General features: G+C 38.7%; 1 protein-coding gene across 1 annotated transcript in view; it reads right to left on the minus strand.

The window, feature by feature from the left end:
• Positions 1-16,609: 16,609 nt before the first annotated feature.
• Positions 16,610-26,018, minus strand: part of GAD1 (glutamate decarboxylase 1) — a 35,986-nt gene continuing 26,577 nt past the window's right edge. The window contains 3 exon segments of the mRNA XM_056350414.1: positions 16,610-22,262; positions 23,871-23,960; positions 24,671-24,778. Coding sequence (XP_056206389.1) covers positions 22,089-22,262; positions 23,871-23,960; positions 24,671-24,778 — 372 coding nt within the window. The 3' untranslated portion in view covers positions 16,610-22,088.

Consider the following 26,018-nt stretch of genomic DNA (forward strand, 5'->3'; position numbering starts at 1 on the left):
GGCACGGCCAGCCCTGGCTTGTGCCCGCACGTCACTTCAGGTACCCTTGTGTCCCTGCGCAGCGTCTACTCACCATCACAAGAAGAAATCATCTCTAGGATACCCAGAGGCAGCAATGCAAAGTAAAAAGGCAAAGTGTGTAACATATTTTACAAGGATTTCTGTGCATTTAGTACAGTACGATACATCTGTTAGAGTGAGCTGATGAAGTCACACAAAGAAATCTAAAAACTAGACAGGCTTCAGCAGATCTCATGCCTCCATGTTCATGCCGTTCAGATTTGGGAGGAAAATCCCAGCCACATCCGTTTCTCCCTTGCTGTTAGAGGTTCACGACAGACAGTGGTATAACTGTGTTCACTGTGACCCAGGGATGGCAGCTGTGGTTTATCGCCCTTTATCCAAAGCCTCCTAAAGGATCCATACCTGGTGGCAAACTACCACCCAGTCATTCTTCGCTCTCTTCTGGGAGAGCGGCTCCCACATGACAGCTCTCCTGCTGCTGCAAGGTCGGTGCTGTCGATCTTGTGGATTGCTTGTAGGTTTTCTGCGGCCATGAGGCAGATGCTACCAGATGTCCTCCTGGCTTACCGGCTGTGTTATGCCAACCCCTCCTTTATTAAGAACAACTCTATGGGTGAAAAATCTTCATTTAGTGAAGGCTTCTCTACAGTATATTCAGTTTCATTACTTTGCCTTTGGACTGCAAGACCCTTGAATTACTATTGCTGTGTTAAGGGGAAAAACTCCCACCACTCAAAACCTCAAACAACACTGCCATGGGTGGCTTTTCTCCCCCAGCCAAAGCTCCATAAATTCCAGTGCATTTTTAGACCACACAGTAAATTTCAATGACAACTCTGTTTCCCCAGAAATTATGAAGAGGTGAGTGGCTCTACAGCTAGCAAACATTTTATTAATGGCAGGCATTTCCTACTCAGAGTTTATGTTGGGTCAGATGTAATAATTGTTGATGTGCTTCATTGAGGGCACTAATTCCTCACCTCAGCGTGTTACATACCTCATCCTTAAAGAGTTATCCCTCAGCAGAGGTTACTGTAATGAGTACTACATCACAGTGAAACACACTGTAAAATACCTCTTAGAGGCCCTTTCCCGTGTCATTAAAGGTTGTAAAGAAAAGACCTGAACTTGGATTTCTTTGTGAAAAAAAAGGTGACTTACCCCAAACACAATACTTCTGTCCACCAAGACCAGAACCAAAAAGAGTAACAGTGTTTTGCCATTGAAAATTTGCCATTTTGATGAATCCGTGTGTTCGAAAAACCCTGAGGTGAATACCAGTCTTTCACACACTTCCACCTGGCCTCTAAACATGTAAACAGCCTTAAATCTGGGATTGCCCAAATGGCTCAGCATTGATTTTATGAGCCTAACTTCTAATCGGCCAAAGCCAAAGCCACCATGTACAAAGCAGAAGAGGAAGAAAGCCCCTGTCACTGACAGTAACACTTCCGTGGCTGAATTCTGCTCCTGCAGCCACTGAGGGTTGTGTGAGGGGCTGAGGAGGAGACAGAAGTACCCTGGCAATTTGCAGCAGCTACTACATCCAGCTGTTTGTGAAAGGGAATATGAATTGTGCCTATTCTGACTGTGGTTGCAAGAGTGAAATGTTATCAAAGGAAGAATTCTCTTCATGTTTCCTAAAGGTGCTAGCGGGGAGACAAGTTGACAGAGATTTTGCAAGTCCGTGAGTCTGCTCAGACATTACACCCTCTGTGAGCCAGTCAGTACTGTTGCATCAGTAGTCAGTTTGGCTTCTTCTCACAGAACCTAAGAAATTTTATTTCCCTCTTCCTCAGGAAATCTGTAAAAGTTTCATGCCTGCATGTGGTCAATCCAGAAACAGACAGCCATATTTTGTTCTTCTTAATCACTCAAGTCAACCCCTTCAGAGAAATATGAACTTGGCCCCTCTCTGGAGACATAAACTACATGCATTGCTGCAAGACCTGAGATGCTTTTTCTTAGGGCTGTTTGCCTTATCACAGCATCTCAGCTTTCCATCAAAATGCAGTCACTCTTTTTGGGCTGGCTCCACCTCAGTGAAGAAAGATGGTCTCTGCAGATGTCCATCGATTCCCATTAAGGGCTGAACTAAAACACCAGATTTATCTGAGGAAATATCTTTGAACTTGGTCCAGTGTTCTATGGCAAAAGACTAATCTGTAAAAAACAAACAAACAAACAAACAAAACCCCACAAAAAACCCAAAGAAACTTTTAGAACCTTTTCAGATGAAAAAGACACAAAACCTACCTGAGAAATAGTGAACTAGGTTATCTGAAAAGGACACAAAACCTACCTGAGAAATAGGGAACAAGATTGCCTGAAAGTATTATTTAAGACCTAATGAAAACAAACTCCATTTGCAGAAATCAACTTGTCGAATATAACCTACCTGTTCCTTTCTCTGTGTATCTCAGCAGCTGCATTTCAAAAGTAATTAAAGTTAATGAGCTGTGCTTTGTGGTAGAATCACGAAAACTTAATTGGCATAATCAGTTGTGAGATAGCAAGTGCATCTTCCTGGATAACAACATGTCATCATTTGATAATAATAATGAATTTAATAAATAAATCAGAGCCCTTCTAATATGTTAATAAAATAATGAAGCAGAAGGCACACGTGCAAATGATGAATTATTAGTTAGGAGACTGCACACAATTGTTTGAGTAAGATGGATGGGGAAGTGGCCTTCTTTAAACTGTCAGCTGCAGCTGTTGGCTAAAAATCCACTGTGCAATAGATGAAACAGCCACGCTGCCCTTTGCAGAGAGCACGTTGCAAATGCTTTCAGCGGGGGCCAGAATCCCTCTGCAGAGCAGGATATACGGTGGCTGAAGAAAAACAGCTCTGCTTTTTTTCTTTTTTTTTTTCCTTCCCTCCCTAAGCCCTTCTGTATTGTTGGTGCTGGGCAAACAGGAGTAAAGATGGACAGCGAAACCCAGGCATACGTAGCAGAATGGGAGCTATTGAAATGCAGTGTACAATCAGCCTGGCTGACCCAAATCACTTAGAGGCTAAGACAGGCAGAAAATGATGATTTATTGCAGAAATGGCCTTAAGCTCAAACACAGACAAATATACCAGAACAAAAGCTTCTGAGGCATTATTAAGAATCAGTAAATAGAATCATTTTATTTGATTAAAATTAAATTAAGTGAATACTGCCAGAGTTATGGGAAGGCTTGCATCTCCAGTGGGTAAGGTAATAAAAGGGATTGTCCCAGTAAGCAAACACTGAAGATAGTTTTAGGCAGAAACAGAGAAGCAGTGTCCAGTGACTGAGAAGAGGATGGGTCATAAGATAGCGCTTGGTCGTAACACCTTTTATCCCCTAATCAATGTATGACCTCATTCATTCCTGCTCTTAATGTATTGCCCAAGATGAGGAACTGCGGGTCAGAATATCTGCTTGTTGAACCTGGTCCCAGCAGAGCATGACTGGGGTTGGAAAGAGCCATGAAGTCTGATGTACGACTACAAACAACTCATCTGTTGGCAGCGCCCAAGAAGGTTTTATCTCCTTTGCAAGCATACACGGAACAAACTGCGGCTACTTGGAAGGCATCCACCTGGCTGCGCACCCTTAACACTTAGAACCTCACCTTAGTAGAAGATGTAAAGCACAGATTCTTCAGCTCTACAAAATAAGTAGCTCTAGCTTGCACAATGGCTGGTAAAAGCCTGCTGACACAGAGAGGCCATACAGCCATTCGTTAGGCTGCAGCAGTACTCACCTATGCTCCCCACAGTCTCAGTTTAGGAGCAGCAGGTGTTTTGGAACTGAGGCCATCTAGTAAAATAAAGTAAGGTAGCAATGGCCAGCAGGTGTGCAAATGCAAGACGTGTGAGACTGAACCTGTTCTTGACCTGTTGCTGGCAACAGCTGTGAAAAGACCAGAGCATGTCTGAAATGTAAAGAGAAATTAACAGTGAAGCACTCCGAATGGAAGCCAAGCATTAATGAGCCTCAGACCAAATAACCCCCCAAAACCCAGCAGGCTGTGATTAAATACTATGGTCTGATGCTCTAGAAGTTAATTAAGTACACAAATGATATGGGGCTTTTGTAAAGCTGCTTTTATGGACATTAGTTGCTATGCAGCTGGAAAGGGAATGAAATGCAAGGGAGGAAGGCACTGGCTGGACAGGTCATAGTCTTCTCAGTGGGGATGCAGCAGGGCTGCTTCTCCCCTTACGCTGTACAAGGCACAAAAAGACAATGCTGAACTCAGAAAGCCCAGTCTTGACCGCTTGACATTTTTTTGCCACTGCAAAAATCCATCAATTTCTGTTGCATTCTTGCTGATTTACACTCATGCACAAGGCAGGGGAAGCAGTTTCAGTGAGATAATTAGGAGTGACTTGTATCCAGTGAAAGAGCTGGAGCTAATCAGCCTTCAACTGAAAACTCTAACTTGATAATACTGCGAGATGTAGCAGCTTCCTCATGTCAGTGGGAGGGAAGGGCCACGATGTCAGCAGGATCAGACCTAGCACACTGCATCTCTGTAAGGGGAATGCTCAGGTGGCAGATAGCTGCAGAACTGCTCTCTGCTTTCCCCCCAGAGCTCCTAGCATGGGCACATATCAGAGATGCAGTCGGTGTTGTCATGCTCTGGTTATTATCAGGAACAGTTCCTCTGGCTGCCGTAATTTGCACTGAGGACTGCAGATGCCATCAACAGATCACAGGGAGAGGGACTGCAAAAGTAATCTACAGCCCTTTTCCCCAAGTGAGTCGAGACCAGAATCAAGGCTTTTGTTTCAGAAACCAGAAACCCAGCAAAACTAATTTGTGGAGGTGCTATTAATAGAACACAGGAAATTAACTTAAGTTTTCGTTACTTTAACTTGTAGAAGTGATTGACTTGGCTGTAATACAGGTCAGCGCTGCCTGTCTTCCCAAAGGTGCTGAAGACCCAGTAGCTCCGAGTTAGACACCGGTTAAGCAGTATTCACACAAATCTGTAAGGGGCACAGCTTTGACAGTTAAAGGTATTATAGCCATAGGTTTCTGACAGAACGGCTTTTTATACAATCTTTACTTGTTTCCTACAGCTACAGTGGTTTCACCTCAGACTCTAAGAACGTAGACTCTAAGTAGATGAAACTCCAAAATAGACATCTTCTGCTCCTACAGGCTTTGAAACTGTGTGCCTGAATATTGGCATGTGTTTAGTGAAATCAATGTCCTTGCTCCTCTACCTCCAGAAATTATTACTTCAAACTTGAATCCTTACTCTGGCTTGTTGCCCCATTTCATATGGCCAGCAGACCCCAATTTCTGGCCTGAAGGATAGTGTTAAGCATTTTTACAGAGTGTATGACTAAGAGTAGGCATAATAGAGGAGAATAACCTTTAAATACAGGTACTCACAGTAAAAGATGCATTGGTGAATGGTTAAGAGAGGGCACAGACCTAATGACAGATGTCAGAATGTTTCAAAGATTTGCTTGATTATTAGCTAGGAAATAACACAATGTACATGAAATCACAGACAATAGGTTTGCTTCTCTGCTAAAAAAGAAAAGCCTCTTTAAATTATATTGGGCTGAAAACAGGGCTCATAATAGAAACACTGATAGAATCTTAATTATAGAGGCAATTGCACAGACTAAGGTTCAGGCCACCCAATTTAGGAAGTAGAATGCAAATATTTAAGAGGCTTAAAAGGCCTGCTACTATTCAGCTGTAGATAGCAGCTGGCTTTGGGACTACTGCAGCTAGGGTTGCCGCAGAAGAAGGGTTCATAATGGAGGATAAATTAAGTAATTTCCAACCACTTCATTACATGATACTTACATGCCTTGTCAGTCATTTTTGACCCAAGTGGTTAGCCTAAAATCTGGAGTTTTAGAAATTGCTTACAGTAAGAGACTTGGGTGATAGTCAAGGATTTGCTGCTGCAATCCTTTTTATTTACCAAGGACACGTTAAATCCTGTTGTCTTAACCATAATAAATCAAACAAGAAGCATTTTTGCTCACAGAATCCCTTCTACAGCGTGGCTTGGGTGGCCAGTACTTCCTACAGTGATATGTACTATTTCAGCTATACTTCTATAAAGTGCTTTAAATTCTTTTATCTTAAATTAAGAAGTCAGCTACACTTTACCCAGAGTTTTTCTAGAGCCCTTTATCTAGAGTTCACACTGAAACATAAAAGACAGACATTGGTACACATCAACCAAAAATAAATAAAAAAGGCCTACTTCTGAGTTTCCCAACGCAGATTTTATGCTTCAAGAAGAAGGAGCAGTAAGGCAGAAAAGCAACTGTACCCCTTGGCTGTGTTATCAAACTGCCCGGTTCTGCTGAGGGCTGTTTAGAACAGCGGTTGATGAAGACTGTCCTGGAAAAAAGCAGTATTGGAGAAAGGCTGATGCTGAAAAGACCCGTATTTTAAAATGGATCGTACATTAAATCCTTTAGTGTCCCATCCTGAATAGTGCTCCATTTATTGTACCTGCCACAAAGGTTGAAAACATGGCTCTTCTTGGCAGAAAGTCCGGACCTTTTCTACAGGCCTTACAGAGTTACTGCAGACACACTGAACATTAAGAAAAGAAATTGCACTTGGCTTGACAGACTTGAGCAGGCAGAAATGCCAAGTATAATTCTTGAGTATCAGGGATAAAAGAAACCTCTGTGATGGTTTCATCCCTAGTATTTCATTTCATAGCTTTGGCCTTCATAGATTTGGCTGTCAGAGCACAGGAGCAGTTCTAAGAGCCGGAAGAAACAGGAACTGCTGAGGCACCGAGGCACAACTACCTGAGAGCTGCCTCAACCCAAAGCCCTGGCATTTTCCTCTCTATCCCTAAATACAGAGCAGCGGCCTTCTGAAACCAGCCAGTCTATGAACACCGTCATATGCTACAGGTGCGCTGTTGCTGGGCTTCTGCCACTTGGTCTTGCCTGTGACAGGTGAATAGGGTAAGAGAAGAAGAAATACAAAGGTCCAAGGAGGTCTCTCTTTACAGAAAGAAGGAATAAACAACTATTATCATGGGGATTTTGAGATTAACAGGGCAAATACTGCACCCAGGCTCTGACACAGGGGTGATCTGACCCCACAGGCTACAGATGTTGTTCACAATACTCCTCGTCCCTGCTCACAGAGCTCCAGCTCTCTGGCAGCTCTCCTACTTGCATTCATTACTCACAGAAGGGCACATGCCTCCATCTTCTGGACGGCGACAAACCAAACACCATTAGCCTCTTTCCAGCCATGCTTGAAACAAAGCATTGTTAGCTCAGAGAAAGCAATCTGCTTTAGCCTCAGGAAAGGATCTTTTTAAAGTCTTTGTTATATTTTTAGTTGTTTTCACCTGAGATGTTCTATGAAAGCTTCCACAACTGTGTATTTTTTAAGCTATTCTTAATCCCTCCTTCAGAAAAAACTAAAACAACACAACACTCAACTCCCTCTCCTTTATCTTTTCTTGCTCTGAGAAGTCTTTCGTGATTTATTTTCTTCTGCCTCAGTAGCTGATAACTTCCTTTCCTTCAAGCCTCAAGGAGAAGGATTCTGTCTTCCACAACAAGGAAATACAATTTTTGAGCAAAAGCAGGATCTAGGCTTTTGCTGTTATTTACCGCATCACTGAGACAGCAGGATGCCTCTGCTGGGACCTTGTGAACATGCTTTATTTATTTTGAGATTAGATTTGGAAGTTTGAATGCAATCAAACAAACTAGTAACATAGCATCATATATTCCCTGAAAGTGGCAATCCTCTATTCTGGCAATCCTGAAATAACCACCTTAAAATCCTAGTAAAGACTGTTACTTGGTAGCATTATGCTGTAGGTAGAGTTCATAAAATCCAAAGGACCTTTCTCTTAATGAGCTGTCACCAGAGGGAACAAACAACATGGTCTGAGAGAGAAAGCTTGGGGTATAATCAGATCCTATGAGCCTAGCCACAAAGCAATCTCATCCCAATGCAATACCCTGCCTTTCTCCCCAAAAATTTTTACTTTGTGTCCTCTCACCTGCACTAATGAAAGCAGCTAGAGGCTGGAGCTGGGGTTAATCCTTCCCTTGCTGGCTATCCGAGGGCCCTTGGCACCCTTTCCCAAAGAGGAAAAGCTACAGGACTTCCTGGGCGAATTAGCAAAACCCAGTTAAGTTTTAGAAAGAGAAAAACGTGTCAGAAGTTACTTCTACAGCTACCTAGATATGTTAAACTAAACTAAAGCATAGCTGATGACAAGACACACTGTCCCTGCGCAGGCATCTATTTCACATGGTTTTCCATTTCACTGCTGGCAGATGGAGTGCTCTCTGCTTTCTGCAGTGTCCCGAAGGCAGCAGCAGAGGATGTCCCCCGTGTGTTGAGCTCAAGAATCAAATGAGCAGTTGGTCACCTGAAATCAGTGCGCTGAAAGCCAAATGACGCAGAACAATAACGCTTTTCTGTACTGCTGACATCGATTCAAGGGTCTTCACCAGTGCCACCTACTTGAATGCTTTCTCAGCAAGCACAAAGTTTGAGAGATAGGAGCTGGTGGGCCTGGCTGGCTCCCCTGTGCTGGAATATGTTTTACATATTTTGAGATGCAATGAACAGGACCGGTGATTCTGTGTAATGTACCAGCTGGAAAAAAACAGCCAGTTTCTGGAGCTGCCCCTTCGTTCCTGCTGTCACTGGCTCTCCTGCTGTGGTTCTGGGCACATCCCTATTAGAGCCAAGAGGGCTGAGCCCTGCAAGGACCAGAGTACCTCTCTGAATGCAGGGATTAGTTTTTATAACACATTATGAAGAGTGTGGTGATACTCATAACAATGATTGACTCTTAACCATTAGAGAGCTTCTGCCTTCCTACTCGTAGGGGTAGCGTTTTGCCATGTGTTGGAGAGAGCTGATGAACAAAGCATTAACTTGGACTTTCAAATATGTTTCTGGAAGATGTTTTATCTGTTTTCAGGAAGACAGACACCATCTAGCAAGTATTTCTTTGAGTGTCTTGTCTTGATATGGTGTCAGACGTAGTGATGTTCCATGTGGCTTTTAAATCCCACCACAAACTTGAATGTTGTCCAAAGGTCAGACGCTGCTGAAACAAGGATTTGGACTGAGAAGCTGCTAAGATGTGGCAAAGCAACATCAAGGATAGAAAGAGTTAAATGGCTGAAGAAAATTGAGTACAGAAGATCATTTGGGATTTTTTTTCTGCTTAAGTCAGCATGAAGAAATAAAACACGGTCACCATGAAGAATCTAACAAACAGAAGCACAAAAGAAATTGCTGTGGCCAGGAAACGAGCTGGGGAAAGGCAGTTTACTCACAGAACTCCTTAGAAAAGGAACAAAGAGTGCTGCGAGAGTCAGAAATTGCAGGCCCAGATCCAGCAGGAGCTGGAGGAGTCACAGGCTCACAGCCATATGCCTACCTGGAAGCAATTCTCAGATCCAGGTCTCGATGTGAGCTCTGTCCTCACCCAGACACTGGTGCACAGTTGTCCCCCATGGCCTTCCCTTCGACTGCCTTCTCTCCAGCTACTGCTTCTCTTCAACGACTGCTGAAAGCCCAGCTGGAAACACAAAATCTACTGACAGGGGGCTGTATGCAAACTTTAAATTTGCATTTTTTTCATATTAAAATATCAAAGGCAGCGGGACTATCTCTATTACAAATCTCCATTTTGTATAGGCCAATTTTGCCAGTTGAAATATGCAACATAATATTTGTAAGAGTCTTGTAACTCATTGCAGCTTTACCTTGCTTTTCCTCCTTGCACCCTCCTTGGTAAAACTGGTTACTCCCTTTTGCTCAGGCTTTAAAATGTCCCTCACACAGAGACTTAGCTGGGAAAATGAGAACTGGAAAGTGTCAATTTCAAAATCTGATCAGTGCAAAATGCAGCCAGAATGCAAAGTTGCACAGATGTCTTAGAAAAGTGGTTCTGATTTGTTACAGTTTGGTTTTTGTTGGGTTTTTTTTCAATACAGAACTCATTGACCTAACTCTATCATAATGAGAAACAGCAACATTAGAAAGCTTTAAAACTAATTGCTGTAATACGGGTAACAGTTGAGACAATCCCACTAAGTTCAACAAAATTAGGTTAGCTTCTAGTTCCCTTAAAAAGTTATGATTTGCAAAGTGTTAGCAAACGTGTTGAGACAAATCAAAACCCAACAACTTTAAAAACAGCAACACGATGTCAAAAGGCTGCCTTAGTCAATACCAGTCATTCATGACATAGTCCAAGCACATCAGCCACAGAGGACCCCATCTCCCTACCTCTTTAATATTTTCTCTGTTCTCATGGAAATCCTTAACTCAATATAGGAGTTTTCTAATGGTTAATACCCATCCAAAATATTAAGATGATTGTGGGAAATCATTTTATTTCTCCATTGTAAATGCACAATATAATTGTCACCTGTGAGGTATTTCCAGCATGTTTAATATTACATTTTTCATTACAAGTCATTAATGGGGCTAACTCTTGACATTTGACCCTTCTGATGTCTGGTAAGGGGATGTATTTCATTTTGGCTCCTGCCTTTCTATCGTGTCTCTCCTTGTTTGTTCAGGATTTGTTGTTGTTTCGGGGTTTTTTGTAGATTTCTATTTAAGACTTTATTAACCAGGTCTCCCTCCCAATCCCAAGTGAAATAATCTACTCCCACTTCCAGATAGGTGCTAAGGTTTCTCTATCACATACAAAAGGAAAATAGGATACACCAGAGATCAGGTTCATTCTCATTCTTCATCCTTAAAGGTACTCAAAAGCAATCTGGACATGGCCCTGGGCAACCTGCTCTGGGTGGCCCTGTCTGAGTAGGAGGCTTGGCCAAGATAACAGGTTTGGTCACAGAGGAAGGACAGTGCCCACCATTCTTATACCATTACGTGCAGCTGTACCACAGCATTAAAGCTTGGCAGGTTCAAGTTGTTGGATGTTCAGTCATGAAATATGGACCTGAAGCTGTAGCTGGAAACTCAGGTGCAGACTGACAAAACGGACGCAGAGCATCTCCTGTGGGCACCCTGGCCTCATTCTTTCCCAAACCTGTCTATTTCTTCTGCTATAGTCCCATTCCTTGTAGAACCAGAGCATTACATCTGATTCTAATCCATTAAGTTTCATGCTATTTTCCTTTGTGTAATTTCACTAAAATTCAAAAGAATTACACCAGGGTGAAGTCACTGTTTTGGTGGGGTTTGGTTTGGTTTTTTTTATGTTAGGTTCTAAAATACCTCCTTATTTATGTTGTTAGATGGTAATCTGTTAGAGAGACATCAACAGTTTACAACCGAACTGCATAAATTAGGAATGTAATCTGTTGATGGTTTCCTGTTGTGGTGGTGGCGCTTTTTTTTTAAATAGCAGTTCTACTAAATCCCAGGAATTACAGAAAACTGTAAAACAATTGCAACCATTACTGAACCAGCTAAAAGCAATTAAACAGCTGCATCTTCTAAATTGTTACTGAGTCCAGAGGCCTACAAATAATACAGACTCATAATACCAGCTACAATTACAACTTGGCTTACAGAGCACGGCTAAGTATGAAATACATGATAAAGATCTTCAAATTATGAGGTAGTTTAAAAATGATTTGTAGTGTGTAGTACATACAAAAGAAAGCAAAACCAAATGATGGCTAAAATCTTCCTAACTTTTATATGTATATGTTTCAGATCCATTATTTTATGTTGTTTTCTTTGCTTCTAATAGAATAACTGATCAAGATATTGGGACTAATGCAGGCACATATATGTATATAAACACACAGTCCTCCATGAGAACAGCAATTGATTAAAAATTAAAAAAAAAGGGGGGGGAGGGAGGGGTGAGTGTGACTTGGTGTTGGTGGACAAGAACCTACCAGAACTCATCTCCTCATCACAAGTAGGCATAAAAACCTGATTTTATAGTGTAATAGGGAAATGGGACTCCATTTTTCTAAATCCTTGGTGTTCCTTGTAACTGCTGAACAGCTAGCTGCCCAGATTGTTGAATCTGCATTTCAAAGACCACATCAGATTCAAAACAAGTAGAGACAGAATAATCTGTTAGTTCACATTACTTGCTTCTACAAGTCATTGCAACAGTTTTCTATACAGTATATTTGCCACTGTTTTGCTTTTCCCTTTGCCATTTCAAATTAATTAAATAATGAAACTTGCATTATTTAGCCTAGGAAACCAACACATAATTTGATAGACATCCACACTATTAGAAAATCAACCTGATTTAAGATAGCTAAACATAAGTAAACAAAGTGGGTAGAAGAAAGCTTTACCTCTCTGCACAATTCTCCTTTGCAACCCTTGCTGAGTGATGTAGCCAGTAAAAACTGCTTCTAGTACTTATGGATGTAATGAAAAAATATTATCGTTAGAAAAATCTTGTGCATTTAAAATTACATAAGCAAGCAGTTAGGAATAGGTAGATACATACATTTCAATGTCAAATTTATTCCTACAAAACAACATACTGTAAGCTGGTATCTTTTTCAAACTACATGCAATGAGTGTCACTTAGTGTTGATTCTGTTATCAAATTATTTATTGGCTTCTTCTGATGTTTTACCACTTTGTAAATTATTAAGCCTGAAGTGTGTTATATATTTGCTTTTTGCCTACTGGGCAATTTTACTATTTTGAAATTGGCCCTGTGTGACTCTTCTTTGGCGTACCACTACTACTCATTTTATCTGTCTTCCTCCTTGCATTTGTACCTAAGAACTCCACCAAAGTGACAGTGCCTGAATTATTTTGTTTTGTTGTGTTAGGACAACCTCCCAATCTACTCTTCCATTCAAAGACAGAAGGGACTGGTTTGGTAGCCTAGCAGGGAAGCTTTTCTTGTATGCTGTCTCTTACACATGCGTTTGAAAGGATCTCTTAATCCATTCATCGGAAGGATGAGCAATATGCGATGCTGGGAAGATGGCTATACAGATATATATACACACATATATATACACACATATATAAAAGCATTATTTACTTCTAAAATTTTGTGGGTGTCCTGTAAGTGAAGAATAATTTTCTGTTGCAAGCCTAGAGATGTACACTTGTATATTAATTATGCTTATTTAGAAATTATCAAGGTAGGTAGACAGATGAATTAGTAGTTTGCTACGTAAACCTCAAACTGGGGACATAGTCCCAAGTAAGGGCCATTTGTTTGTTGAAACTCTTCTAATTAATTGTTTTTGATAAAAGATGAGAGGGCAAGAGGCATTCCTGTTGTAAATTCAAGTTATGTACATTTTTCTGAGTATCCAACCCAGGTCTCTACAATGTAATCCAGTGATTTCCATTCCTTCTTTTGACCACTTTGCCAGCTTAATGGAAACAGCTCTGAACTGAGCTATGGAGTAAATGAAAGACTCTTGAAATTCCCCTGACGACCTCCATTCCACCTCTGGACTGCTTCCAGTACACCAGTAATTGTGCAATTATAGCAGCATTATATTTAGAAAATCAACATGAGTTCTGAGGTCGTTCAACAATGGCTAAGCATAATTATTTACATTACAGTCACAGAATTTATGGGAGGGAAAAAAAACAACAAAAAACAACCTAAAATTAGGCTTTTGGGGAAGGCAAATTGTAGCAATTACTGGCCTAGTAGCTCTTTTTAAAGTAATGTTCATGTATTCAAAAGGAAGAAATGTTGGGTTTCCTTTCAGCTGCCGTGCTAGCTCCAGCTCTGCAGCCAGCCTGTGTGTACTCACTCAGGAAAGCAGAAGGAGCTGTCTGATGGCAATGACAGTTCTCACTGCTAGCAAACCAGGGCACAAATTAGCGATCTGTGACTTCTTGTCAGATCTTGCAAAAAGATAGGCCTCAAATCCTTGGAAAGGCAAGAGAATATACACTGTATTATACTGTAACATAGAGCTGGTAATTAGTTTATACCTACAGAATAATTACATTTCACTGGGACTGAGTGAAAACAATAAAAACTACTCACTGATATGGGGTATTTACAGCAGGGAAACTAAACCTGGTTGTTTTGTAGTGGTGGGGGATGAAAAAGCCCTCTTCTTGAAAAATATGTAGAATAATTGAAGAGATAATTAATTTGAATTAATTGAAGGTAATGCAAAACAGTATAAAGAAATGTAATAGCCTTGAAACAACATAATCAAGTTCAAGTAATATACTATGAAATAGTATGACTGAGGTACGTGAACACACTACATTACTGCAGCAGCATACCTATTGGCAAATGAAAACAATGGTTCTTGAAAGTCATAGTTACAATGAATTAGTAGAAGTCATTATTTCCACAAACAGGAAATCCCACTGTAATCAAAGCAGCCACAGTGCTTTAGGTCAGCACTATCAAGCCCAGCACATGGAGATCTCGCCCCGTGTCCCAGTGAAGCTGAGCTCCTTCAGATAATCGAGAGCCCTGCCAGTGCATTAGTGAGTGCCCGTGCTGCACGTGTGCCAGAAGAGTGAATTAGCTGAGGGATACAGTCAGTCAGGGCCTTCTCTTCCGAGGATGCTCATAGCCAGGCAGCGCAACGAGGAACCATAACAAACCCAAAGTAATGGAAGTAAAGAGTTCATTGCGTGCGATCGAGTGGTCTGTCTGGCCCTACGTCCACAAGCACAAATGTCAGTCTTAGCCTGCAGACAGCCTTCCCAAAAGATGCTTAATTGAGATTAATGGTCTTTTTTTCTGGGGCCCATGGAAAATCCTAACTAATAAAGTAATACATTCAACAATAAACATAATTTATAATATGTGTAATCATTAAAAGACATAAAAGCCCTGACCAACATGACAGTGAGAGAGAAATGTCTTATGCCTTTCCCGTTTTGCTTTTTAGAGACACTTTTACATGTTCAGTTTAAAGTTAGCATTCAAGTTCCTTTTTTCTAAAGGCAAATATGCTTGCTTTATACACTGGCATTACCCAAACTCTTGCTGATGTCACACCAAGCAGATACAACTTCAAATCAGCTTACATTGTGGTCACAAGCGACAGGCTTCTGTAATTCTAAGTCAAAGTAATTGTACTTACATTTGTTGATTTTGCTTGTTGTGACATTTTTCTAGGCTTTCTCGAAAAGTTGAACTTAGTCTTTCTCCATTTCCTATCACCTGCAATGCTCTTACACACTTCTGCTCGCACTGTAGTGGCACAACACCTTTCCACATAAAACAAGGCCAAAACTTTTCACAGTAATTCCTGCCTCAAATCAACTGTTCTCTGATGAACTAGGCTGGCATCCTGTTAAAAGGCATATAATTTAAGAATTTAACGTGATAGAGATTTACTCATTCATATACATACGCAACACACACATATACTTTCAAAGGGAAGGGAAAATAATTTACTACTTCCTTCAAGATATAGTTATTGAATGTTATACTTCAAGAATCTTTGCAGATGATCTGAAAGGTCCTACATAAAATGGTCAATATCATGCAAGATTTCCTTTTTTCTGATGCACAGAGTATGTACATACATGTGTCCTTGTGTTTTATACCAAGAAATATGAATAGAAACATAAAGTATACTTATCCAGTTTGAAATAATTATACCCAGATGTTGAACAGATTACCTAATAACTAGCAGAAATAAATCAAGGCGTGTAATATTTTATCTTCAGATTTTTCTGTTATCATTATTACTAAACAATGCTCCACTTTTCCTCAGTACATAGACCTATTAAAACAGAGAGCCAGGACTTTTTTCCTTTCTTTACCAGGTCTGCTGACCAGGTTCTGCTTGCATCCTATCTTTTAATCTAACCGTAATTTTAATTCTGCTTTGTCCTGAAGTCTGATTCTTCCAAAGGCTCTAATGAAACCCAAATCCTTCCGTGCTGTGCAGCCATCCTTCCTTTTAACCTTTGCTTTCAGCCAATGCTTGTGCTGCCTCACTTCCCCTTCGCTAGCTTAGTGGCAGCTCTTCAGTGAGCAGTACTGCTGGCTGATGTGTCATCGCCCTGAGCATAACTGTCACAATTTGGGAATTACGAAACACTAAGGAATTCATTCAGGCAGATGTAATTCTGCTGACCACAGTGCACTTTAGCTAACGACAAACAATTTCACTGGGGTCCTAACATTTTATTGAACAGTATGAAAGTCTGTATGTAAGCTGAACATTCTTTAATACTCACACCTGATGCAAGCATTTCCCATAATTTATATTATTTTAATTTGCACACTACACTAATGGACTTAAGTTTCTTTGCAGCATGTATTTTCCTAATGCCTAGCTTGCTGCATAAAATTCTTTAACTCGAAAACTGTTCTTGAGAAAACTCACCCTACTTCAAGGATGCTCATCCTACCCTAAAGCAATCAAAATAAAATTTGTTACATAGCATTAAAATCAATGACAGTTCTAGGGATAATAATGCATCAAGTAGTAATCAATCAGAATTTCTCTGTATCATGAAAAAAATAATTTTATACTTTTATGAATTCAAAATTTACTCTTATTTTTCAATATATTTGGTACACACACACACAAAAAAATTTTAACTCCCATAATAGAATGGCAAGTTACCCCAAAATATGGTCTAGAATCCAGACTTTTTAATCACCGTAAGACATATCATGTGCCAAAAGCTTTGCCATAAAAGCTTTTATTCATACTACATTTACACAGGGGAAGACTTGTATTTTGTAATTACTATGTTTCACTCAAGTCCAAATAGCGGAAAAAAAAGCATTTCCCTGAAGTTACGGCATTCTTATAAATTTTACGTTTCAACTATTTTATGCTCAAACTCAGTTTCTGTTGTATTTTAAAACATCTATGATTCTATATGAAATACATTGAATTTGTTTGATGTTACTGCATTATTCATAGCCTTTTTTTAGAGAATATAGGGAAAAAATACTGAAATTCTTATCTCAGACTTTGGGTGTCATTCTGTTGTTTTGTTAGGAAATGGTCTTTCACTTCCAGGAGCGGGAAAGATTGATTCATGCACTCAGCAGTAATTCTCCTCTTGACTTCTGTGGTGGCAAGACTAGGCTTCCCTTGTACACCTTCACAAAATCATTCCCACAAAACATATTTACTTTACTCACAAAATAAAGCTGTCAATATCTCATTTATTTGTGTTTCAAGGAAACTTTTTTATAACCGTAAAACCCCATGCATTATAATGCTTAACTAAAAAAAAAAAAGGCTGAACAAAGAAACCCAGTTCCAACTGACTCAGATAAGAACCCTCACAGATTTTCTGCTCTACAAACTTTAAATGTTTTTGCAGTCAGGCACCCCGTGCCCTGCAGTACTGATTCCACAGTATGTTGCCATATGGCCTTGAGGGCTCCTTGTCCCACCTCTGTATCATCTCTTGCCAGATGCGCGGAAGTGCTGAAACATAACACTGTTCAAAACACCTTTAGGCCTGGTCCTCTCTTGTATTTTTTTACATTACATACAGAAAAGTACTTTTTCAGTCAAGTAGGTTCTTGATTGCATAAAAATATCCTAGTTCTGATTGTGTGCAGATTTAAAGGTGCTTAATAAACAAACACTGAGACCAACCAGTGACATTGCAAACTGTGCAAAGTTAAGCATGTATTCAAGTCTTTCTGGGAGTGAGACCTGCATTACAAGAAATAAGTTTTATAAATATATCAACAGATTAAATAGCAGGGCTTTTACCACAAGGGCTTGATATTATTTTTTTTTACCTATTCCAAAGTTCCTGTTTACTTTCTTGGGTCCTCTGTATAAACTGGACACAGTTATAAACCACACAAAACACCATACAGAAAGATTTTTAGATTATCTATTTTTTAGCATTTCTACACAGCACTAATGTCTTGACAGCCCTATTCAAGCTGATCAAGGTTCAGAGCTTGCGGTTCTTCCTCAGTCTGCGTTGGTACAAGCTCACATTTAATTCACAATTAAAACTAAATAGTAGCCTTAACATTTGCCTTACTGCTTTTAATGTGAGGGATAATGTTGTATGGCTTTTGTCTCATATTCTTAAGGAAACAAAAGAGCTCACAAAAATTATATGAGACAAATTAGACAGTTTTAAGATCGACTTTTATTGAAAAATTAAAACTGCATTGCATATCTCCTTTATAACTTTGACATTTCTTAAACCACAAAACAGAGATTCTGTTTAAAAAATCTCTTCATATTTGTCACTGTTCAAAAAACAGATCATTAACTAAGTCAATGATGATTTTAAAATCCTGGGTTATTCCCAAGGCCCCTGGTTCCGTCCGCCTGCCATGAATGGTATAATCTATCTTCTCTAAAAAGTACCTTTAATAATACCATCAGAATTTTTCTCATTCAAAATCAACAGCTGCTGTTGATTTTTATCCAACAATCAGACTTTTCCAAATGAATTACATCAGTTAATAAGCACTGCAGTTACATGTTCAGCTCAGGTCTTACATATCGTTTATTTGATCTGAATTCACCCCCACAAAAATTACAGTGATTGTCCATGTGATTTTAAAGGCAATATTGCTATCTTAGAGTGTATTTCAAACCTCAGAAAAACGAAATCACTCACCTGGAATTGCAATGCTTTGAATTAGTCAACACTTCTGTATATCCATACTTCCTGATCTCTCACAGCCAACAGAGTATGGATTAAAAAGCAGGAAAATTCCAGGTAAGCTTTTGTCTGAGAAGCTGTAACATATTACTCACGTGAAAATTACCTACTGAGAAGAAAACACAGATGAGTTCTCTCACTGATGACTGTAAATGCTCTGTTTAAATCAGCTGACCAAGTCAGAAATTTATATGAGCCCTGTGCCTGTGGAACATGGTGCATGTCATAGGGAAACACACCAACATCTGATATTAGAATCAAAAGCTTTGCAAAAACCTAATTGTGGGTGTCATTTGTGTCAAGACACAACACTGCAGAAAGGCAAGATAAAATGCAGAGAGTAGGAAGATAAATTTAAACACCCTGTCTTTAGAGAAAACAGCTCAGTGTTAACTGTCTCAATTCTGGAACAAGCAGGAGGAGCTCCATGGTTCCCACCTAGCTGCAAACCAGCAACGGCAATAGGTCGAACCTCTGATGCTTTTGACCTTCAAAACACAAGATACTCTATTCAATGAAGAAGCAGACATTTTAGTAAGCAAAACACTGTGTATGTGCTGAAGAGATCTAGATCTATTTCCAACTACATCACAGAACTGTCCAAGGCTCGCTGTATGAACGCCAATAAGCCATATTGTATAAGTCTTTCCTATAGTTTCATGATTGGTTACATGAGGATTATTCCCTTTACCTAGCTTATATGTTTCTAGGAGAATGACACTTTAAATACAATAAATTATTATTAGAATACTGGGATGATGATCTGGATACAAGGTCCATGAGGTTAAAACATTAAGGTTAGAGGATTAAGGGTAAGTTGGGGTCTTTACTAACACTTCTGCTGAAATATCTTGTCTAGGGAGGTGAAGGAAGTCAGAAATTTCCACCCAAGAACTGGTTGAAGAGATTACAAGGACCATGGTGCTGTTTGCGTGGAAGATGTAAAAATCCTCTGGTGAAGCTAAGTCAGCAGTAATACATCTTTGCATCGATTACACTAGTTCATGTTGTTTCTCGTAAACAAGGAGGACTGAGGGAAATCTTTCAGTCTTCTGTAGCTGCCCTTTGAATAAAGTAGAACTGTTACAGAAACCAGATTCCAGGCAGAAGCCCGTAAATCGAAATGTGACACGTACTTCCTCTTCAAAACAAACTCCTTTCTGTACTCTAAAAACAGCTCTTAAGGAGAGGCCCTCTGCTGTTGATGCATAGCTGGCATCTATAAAGAACAGCATTTAGTGTTACGGAAGCTGGTGCTGAAGTCAATATCCATGCTGACTACTTCTCTATTGCAGGCCTGAGGTCATACAGCATGGATGTTTACATTAAGAAATTTAATCAGGGTAATAATTAAGGAGGATTGAGGTTTAATATCAAGAAGACATGAAACCAACTACAGTGTCTTAAGGAAAATAACCTAATGAAAGAAATACTGTACTGGTGAGATCACTGGGGGGTTTCATGGCATAATAGTAACCATGTAGGTAATCTTTTGAAAGTTGTACTCATAAATTTAAATGACAGTGACAAATTCATAATAATTTTTAGATTCCACTCAATTTCAAGAATGTTTTACAGAAGGTTATGGAAGAGGGATAAGCAGTAGTCCTATGAAAAGCTAGAAAGGCTATGCTATATGATACGGCATTTACCATGACAGCTTCTTCCTTCTCCCTGCTCTGATGCAGCCAAAGATGTGAGACAGCATCCTCAGGAGATGACCAGTGGGACCTGCAGGGTGGAAATCTCTCCTGGCTGTAGCTGTCCTTCCACTGGGCTGAAGGGGGCCAGAGGGGCTGTGAAAACTGTATAGCATGACTGCATTTCACTGAATGTTTCTAAAATAATTTAATTTTATTGTGGATTGGGAAGGGGGGGGGGGGGAGAGAAAAGAAAAACAGTTAATTAGTGACTTGCATAGGAGATAGCCACAGAATCATGTATTAAAAGATTTGAAATTAACATATTCTATTTATCACTATGACAGTAACTCAGTAGACAGAAGATTACTGAATCTTCATTTTCTTCCACTAGTCTGCTTCCAGTGTGGCGTTTTCCACTTGGTAGTATGGGTTATCTAATGAGTAAAACTGAACAGGCTGCAGATGACTCTGCTGTCTATACTTTGAAAAGTCTAGCCAGTTGAAATTGTTATGACGAGCCAGCTGTATTTAAAGATTCTGAGATTACTTTTGTTTTTATTTATTTTATAAGCTCCAAACACATAGTGAATTCCATTTCACTAAAAGAATAATGCTGGTTAAAACTTCCACAGAATTTAATTAAAATGGTCGTAGAGATTAGTCCTGAAATACAACTCAAAAACAGGGGCCTTGGTTAACCACCAATATTCACTAGAAAAGCATTCAGAACACTAAACAGACAGTCTGACATTACAATAAATAAAACTGAAAATTCTAATAGATTTAAAGGATCTCATCATTTGACAGTCTATACACAATGTTAGAATTCCTTATATTCAGTAAAATTATCTGTAAGTTCTTATTTAAGGGCACTAGGATTTAAATGAAAGTGTCAACTAATATTTTTGTATTTTTTCTTTGGCTCACAAAGACACTAAAATACCATAAACATTATTTAGAACTTCAATAATATATAAATAGGATACATTACAAATGGAAGAAAATACAAGACAACTCTTCAGCATGGTAAATCTCTGCATATAAATAAGCAAATATTTCATATACCTACAATTCAACAGTTATCTTGCTGTAAAACTATTACATTTAAATCCTTTTACACAAAGTCATTTAACAATAATATACACAATCTACACAAATTAACCTCTAAAAATACAGCAATAATATACCTGTTACAATGACTCTGCTACTATTATCCCCTGATGTGACACTAAAGGAGAAATACAACTATTTTACTCGAAGGTGCTGTTAGAGATTGCTGTTTTGTATGTGAGAGAAGCACCAACAATAAGGTTTGATACAGTTATACGTTTTCTTTAGCTCCTAAGAATCTACATTTTAGAAATGTTTCTATATGTCTATTTTTACCTGGCAGAAAAATCTGTAGCACATAGTCCACATCATTAGTTGTTGAAGGAAAAGTTAATTCTCTTAAAGTGGAAAACATGCTGTGGCTTAGATCTAAGTTTATAACCACTTTATATATATATATATATATATGTATGTATATATATATAATTATATATATTTATTTATACTGTACATATATACTGTGCAGAATTCTTAATTTGCTATTTTAGTACTTACTAATTTCCTGCTGACTACAATAAACAAGACCAATGTAAGAGTCAATAGTATTTCAACTTCAAGATAATACATTTTCCCTCAGTAATATGATCTACCAATACATATATGTTTCAGTAGCCTATAGGTGTTTTGTTTAAGGATGTCTTAGGAGATTGGAACTTACAGAAAGATAATTTCCTTAAAACATGTTCTGCAGAACTGGGTTACAAAAATAGCCAGTGCTGGAAAAGAGTGAATTAGAGAAATAAATCATTCAACAACTGTACTACAGCTCCTGCCCCAATCTCTCTATTTCCTCAATGAGGAAGTCAATGTCAGATTTAGTTGCTGCTGGGTTTGAGATGACCATTCGGAAGAAGTTGACTTTATCGCCCTGAGGCTGATATCCAACCATGGTAGTACCTGACTCCATCATCAGTGCTTTGATTTTCGGTGCCACCTTTATAATTAAAAAAAAAAAAGAGAAAAGAGAGAGGGAGAGAAGAGTAATTTAAAAAGTCAATCCTTTCCTCATATGTCACAACATTTATTAATTTGGAAAAAATAAATTGATAGATCAGAAAGACACTAGTTTTTATTAAAAGATCTGTAACAGAAAAAGCTTGAAAAACTAAACATCTAAGACTGGATATTTAAAGGAAAGTTGACAACAATAACATCCATCTTTTTGACTAATAGACTAATAGAATCCTAGAGTATTCACTATATAATAATTTTATATATTAAATATACATGTAATTTCTTTGTGCTGAAGATTTTTTCATGAAAAAGTGTTTTCTGTGGTTTGATGAAAGCCTTCTCCAGAAATATCTTTTTTGAGGGTATTTTCCATGAGAATATTATGTATTCTCAAAGCCGGGGGGGGGGGGGGGGGGGGGGAGCAGGGAACAATGATGGAAGTTTTTCAAAAATTTGTATGTCATAAAGAATATTTTCTGTTAGCATAAGCCACGGAAACCTTCCAGTAAGTTTTGCTGTACTGTGCATTTACCACAATTGCACTTCCTCACTGAATTTACAAGGAATAATGTTCCAACAATCGAAATATTTGATATTGACTGAACCCAGGTTTTCCATCCAGACCTTCTTCTGCTCTACTCTCTGCCAGCCAAGGTCAGATGTCTGGCTTTTTTACTGTTTGGTAGGATGCTTTATATCTCTAACATTTAACAGGGTCAAGTCAAACATTTCATCCTTCCTTACCAGTCTCACCTATCTTCCTCTTTTATTTTCTTTGGCAATTTCTTTATCTAACATGCCACTGGGTTGACCCAGGAATTTCTATTCTCTTTCCCCAGTGTGATGCAGACATAAAATCCTCTACAAAACCTCCCAAGTTTGCTCGTTCTTCTCCCTTCCCAAACATAAAAAAAATTGCAAGTCATTTTGACAACTATTAAACCATTCTTTTGTCTCCTGCACATACTTCATTCCACTTTAGTCTGCCTAAAATGCTACTACAAAATAAAAGTATTTCACTTCAGCTGCGAGTCCTAAGCGGCGGTGCCTTTATGATGCCTTCACTTCCTTCTATCATTTCTTCAAATAAATTTATCCCACAGTCCTTCAAAGGGTATTCATTTTCATTGAAATGTATTAATGCATGACCAACCAAGCATATTTAAAATCAAAATAGACCTGAGAAGGACGTACAGGTTTCCATGTCCTTTACCTGTCCCAGCATTTTCAAGTAACTGCCCTTCCGTTTCTCCCTTCTCTTGCTGATATGCTGTCCTATTCAAACAGGACCAAGGCATCTTTGTGCCTAGCTATTTTTTACAGATTGGTGACACTTCTGGGAGCACAGAAGTGCTACAAAACAAAGAATGACTGTGTTCTGTGTCTGGTTCTACAGGTGAAATGTGACTTCAGCCTCAGTATAAATAGGAGACAAAGCTGAACAAATGCCAAGGTCATAACAAGCAATTGGAAAACTGCGTCCCAGAATTTGAAACATGTCAACACCCAGATAGATTATTTTTAATAAACAGAATACTTTGAGTTGAAAAAGTAGGCTATATTTTTGCATTTAACATAAGCCACATACCCTGTGTAACTTTTCTCTTCTCTCATCACAGTCTGGCATGCCCCTGAGACTTGGCGGAATATACCAAAAACATACATTTGTATGCTCTGGCTGCAAAAAGAACCAAATTACATCAATAAACAAAATAATACAGATCACTCACACACTGAAGGCTAGTTAGTAGCATGTTTTAGCACAGACATGAAAGACAAAACACAGTATTAACTTCCTGAGCTCTGCATGTTAAAACAAAGAAAACTGATTCCAGTACTGCAGGTTGCACCTGCTGGCTTGGATTCCCTATGCATTGTCCTATTTACAGTGTTTTAGGGTGCTAATGAAGTGCAAATGCTTTTCACCTTCATGCAGTTTCATGAGGAACTGTTTTCCAGGATCACAGCAAAGGCAACACAATTTTCCTTTTTTTACTAAGCAGAGAGATGAAGCGTATTTGTTATTCTATCAACCAAGGGCTTATGCAGTGGCACTAACAACAGAACGTACAGCAAAACCAGCAGATTCTCAGTTATGTATGTTATAACATGGAATCTCAGCATGAGTAGATCGTATTAAGGTAGTCTTTATGCCCTAAACTGAGAAGTCCTCTGCAGAAGAGCAGGAAAGATGATAAATCATTCATGGTACAAAACCACATGCTTTTGGCCAAAAAACTTCCCAGAAGCCAATAGTCATGTAGTTCTTTAGAAAATAAGACCAGTTTTGCATAGCTGGCTTGAAGAACTGTGAGAAGTGTTAAGATTGTTTTTGAAATTCCATACAGACTTTGCTCCTGCACACAAGTTAAATGAAAGAAAACTTACCTCCCCTTCAAAAACCATCTCAAATTCTTCTCTGTTTTTTATTTTAGTGTAGAGATATTCCGCCAGCTCCAGGCATTTGTTGATCTGATTTTCAAATCCTACTGTACCCTGTTTTACAAAGAAAGTAAGTATTAATTATATCGTCATTTTTCCTCCTCCAATCAAATCATCTTTCCAGATAGGCTTCACTATTAAATGCTTTTAGTCAAAAAACATTGAGCAGTATTGTTTCTTGTAATTTAAAATTAAAGTTAACTGACACTCCAAAAGTGGCTAAATGTGGCCTAACTGTAATTGCTGTTTGGTTTTGGTCTTGTTTTAAGATAATTCATTATGATGACAAGGGCTTTTGTGTTACTTTTCATAGATTATTTTTAGGTCTTTTTTTTTTACTTCTCATTTTCCAAAAATATTATGACTGTTACGTCTTGGCTGCCCAGTTCTTGCTGAAAGACTAGGAACATGGAATGAGAACTCAACTGAAAGGGTAAGAGTTGGGAAGTAATTTATTTCCTCTGAACAGTTTGCTAGAAATTTGCATTTTAAAAAAGTCATCAAACAAAAGCCTGCAATATGTTTGCTAAAAGTCATTTCCCTACCCACTGACCATTTGTCATATCTGATTTGTTCTGAAAGATCATAATCCCAGAAAAAGTAGATGAATGCTGATAACAAATAAAATAAGCGGAAAAAATGTTGAGAGGGTTTTGGGTATTTTTTCAAGTACACTTTGTATATGAATGAAGAAGTAGAAAAGACAAGTACACTCCTAAATTATTGCATATGTGGGATAAATTCTTTGTGCTGAATAAAATGACTGAATTCACAAGAATACCTCTGGACCTAGGCTGTATATTTCTATAATGAGGACAAGAGTATGGTTACTCATGGTGACTAATGCTGAAGGAAAAATTTCTATAGCTCCTAATATTTTGTTTTCTTAACATTTTTGTAATATAATCATGCAATCTGCTAGAAACAAATTCTATCTAATACCTCAGAGAATTCAGATCCAAGAAATACGAATCTGCCTCAAGACCAAACAGAAATCTGAACTAAGTAATTTCTGGACAAATTTAAACTCCAGATATGTGGATCAAGTTAGCAATTTTAATCTATATTAATTTTTTAAAAATCACATCCACAAACAGACTACTTCTGAATTTTAAATATGACCCACATCCATTATGGTTTCCACTGTATTTTTTTAATTTATTGTGAAGTGTTCTACTTCTTTAGTGAGGTCACTTTAACAGGTGACTATAACAGCAGAGCTAGAATCAGCATGCTAGTTTTAACAGAAAGTGTTTGGCTAGTGTTTAGGAAAATGTTCAGTCCATGCTCTGAT

The sequence above is a fragment of the Falco biarmicus genome, chromosome 8 (genome assembly GCF_023638135.1).
Source record: "Falco biarmicus isolate bFalBia1 chromosome 8, bFalBia1.pri, whole genome shotgun sequence".
In the NCBI taxonomy this organism is placed as follows: domain Eukaryota; kingdom Metazoa; phylum Chordata; class Aves; order Falconiformes; family Falconidae; genus Falco; species Falco biarmicus.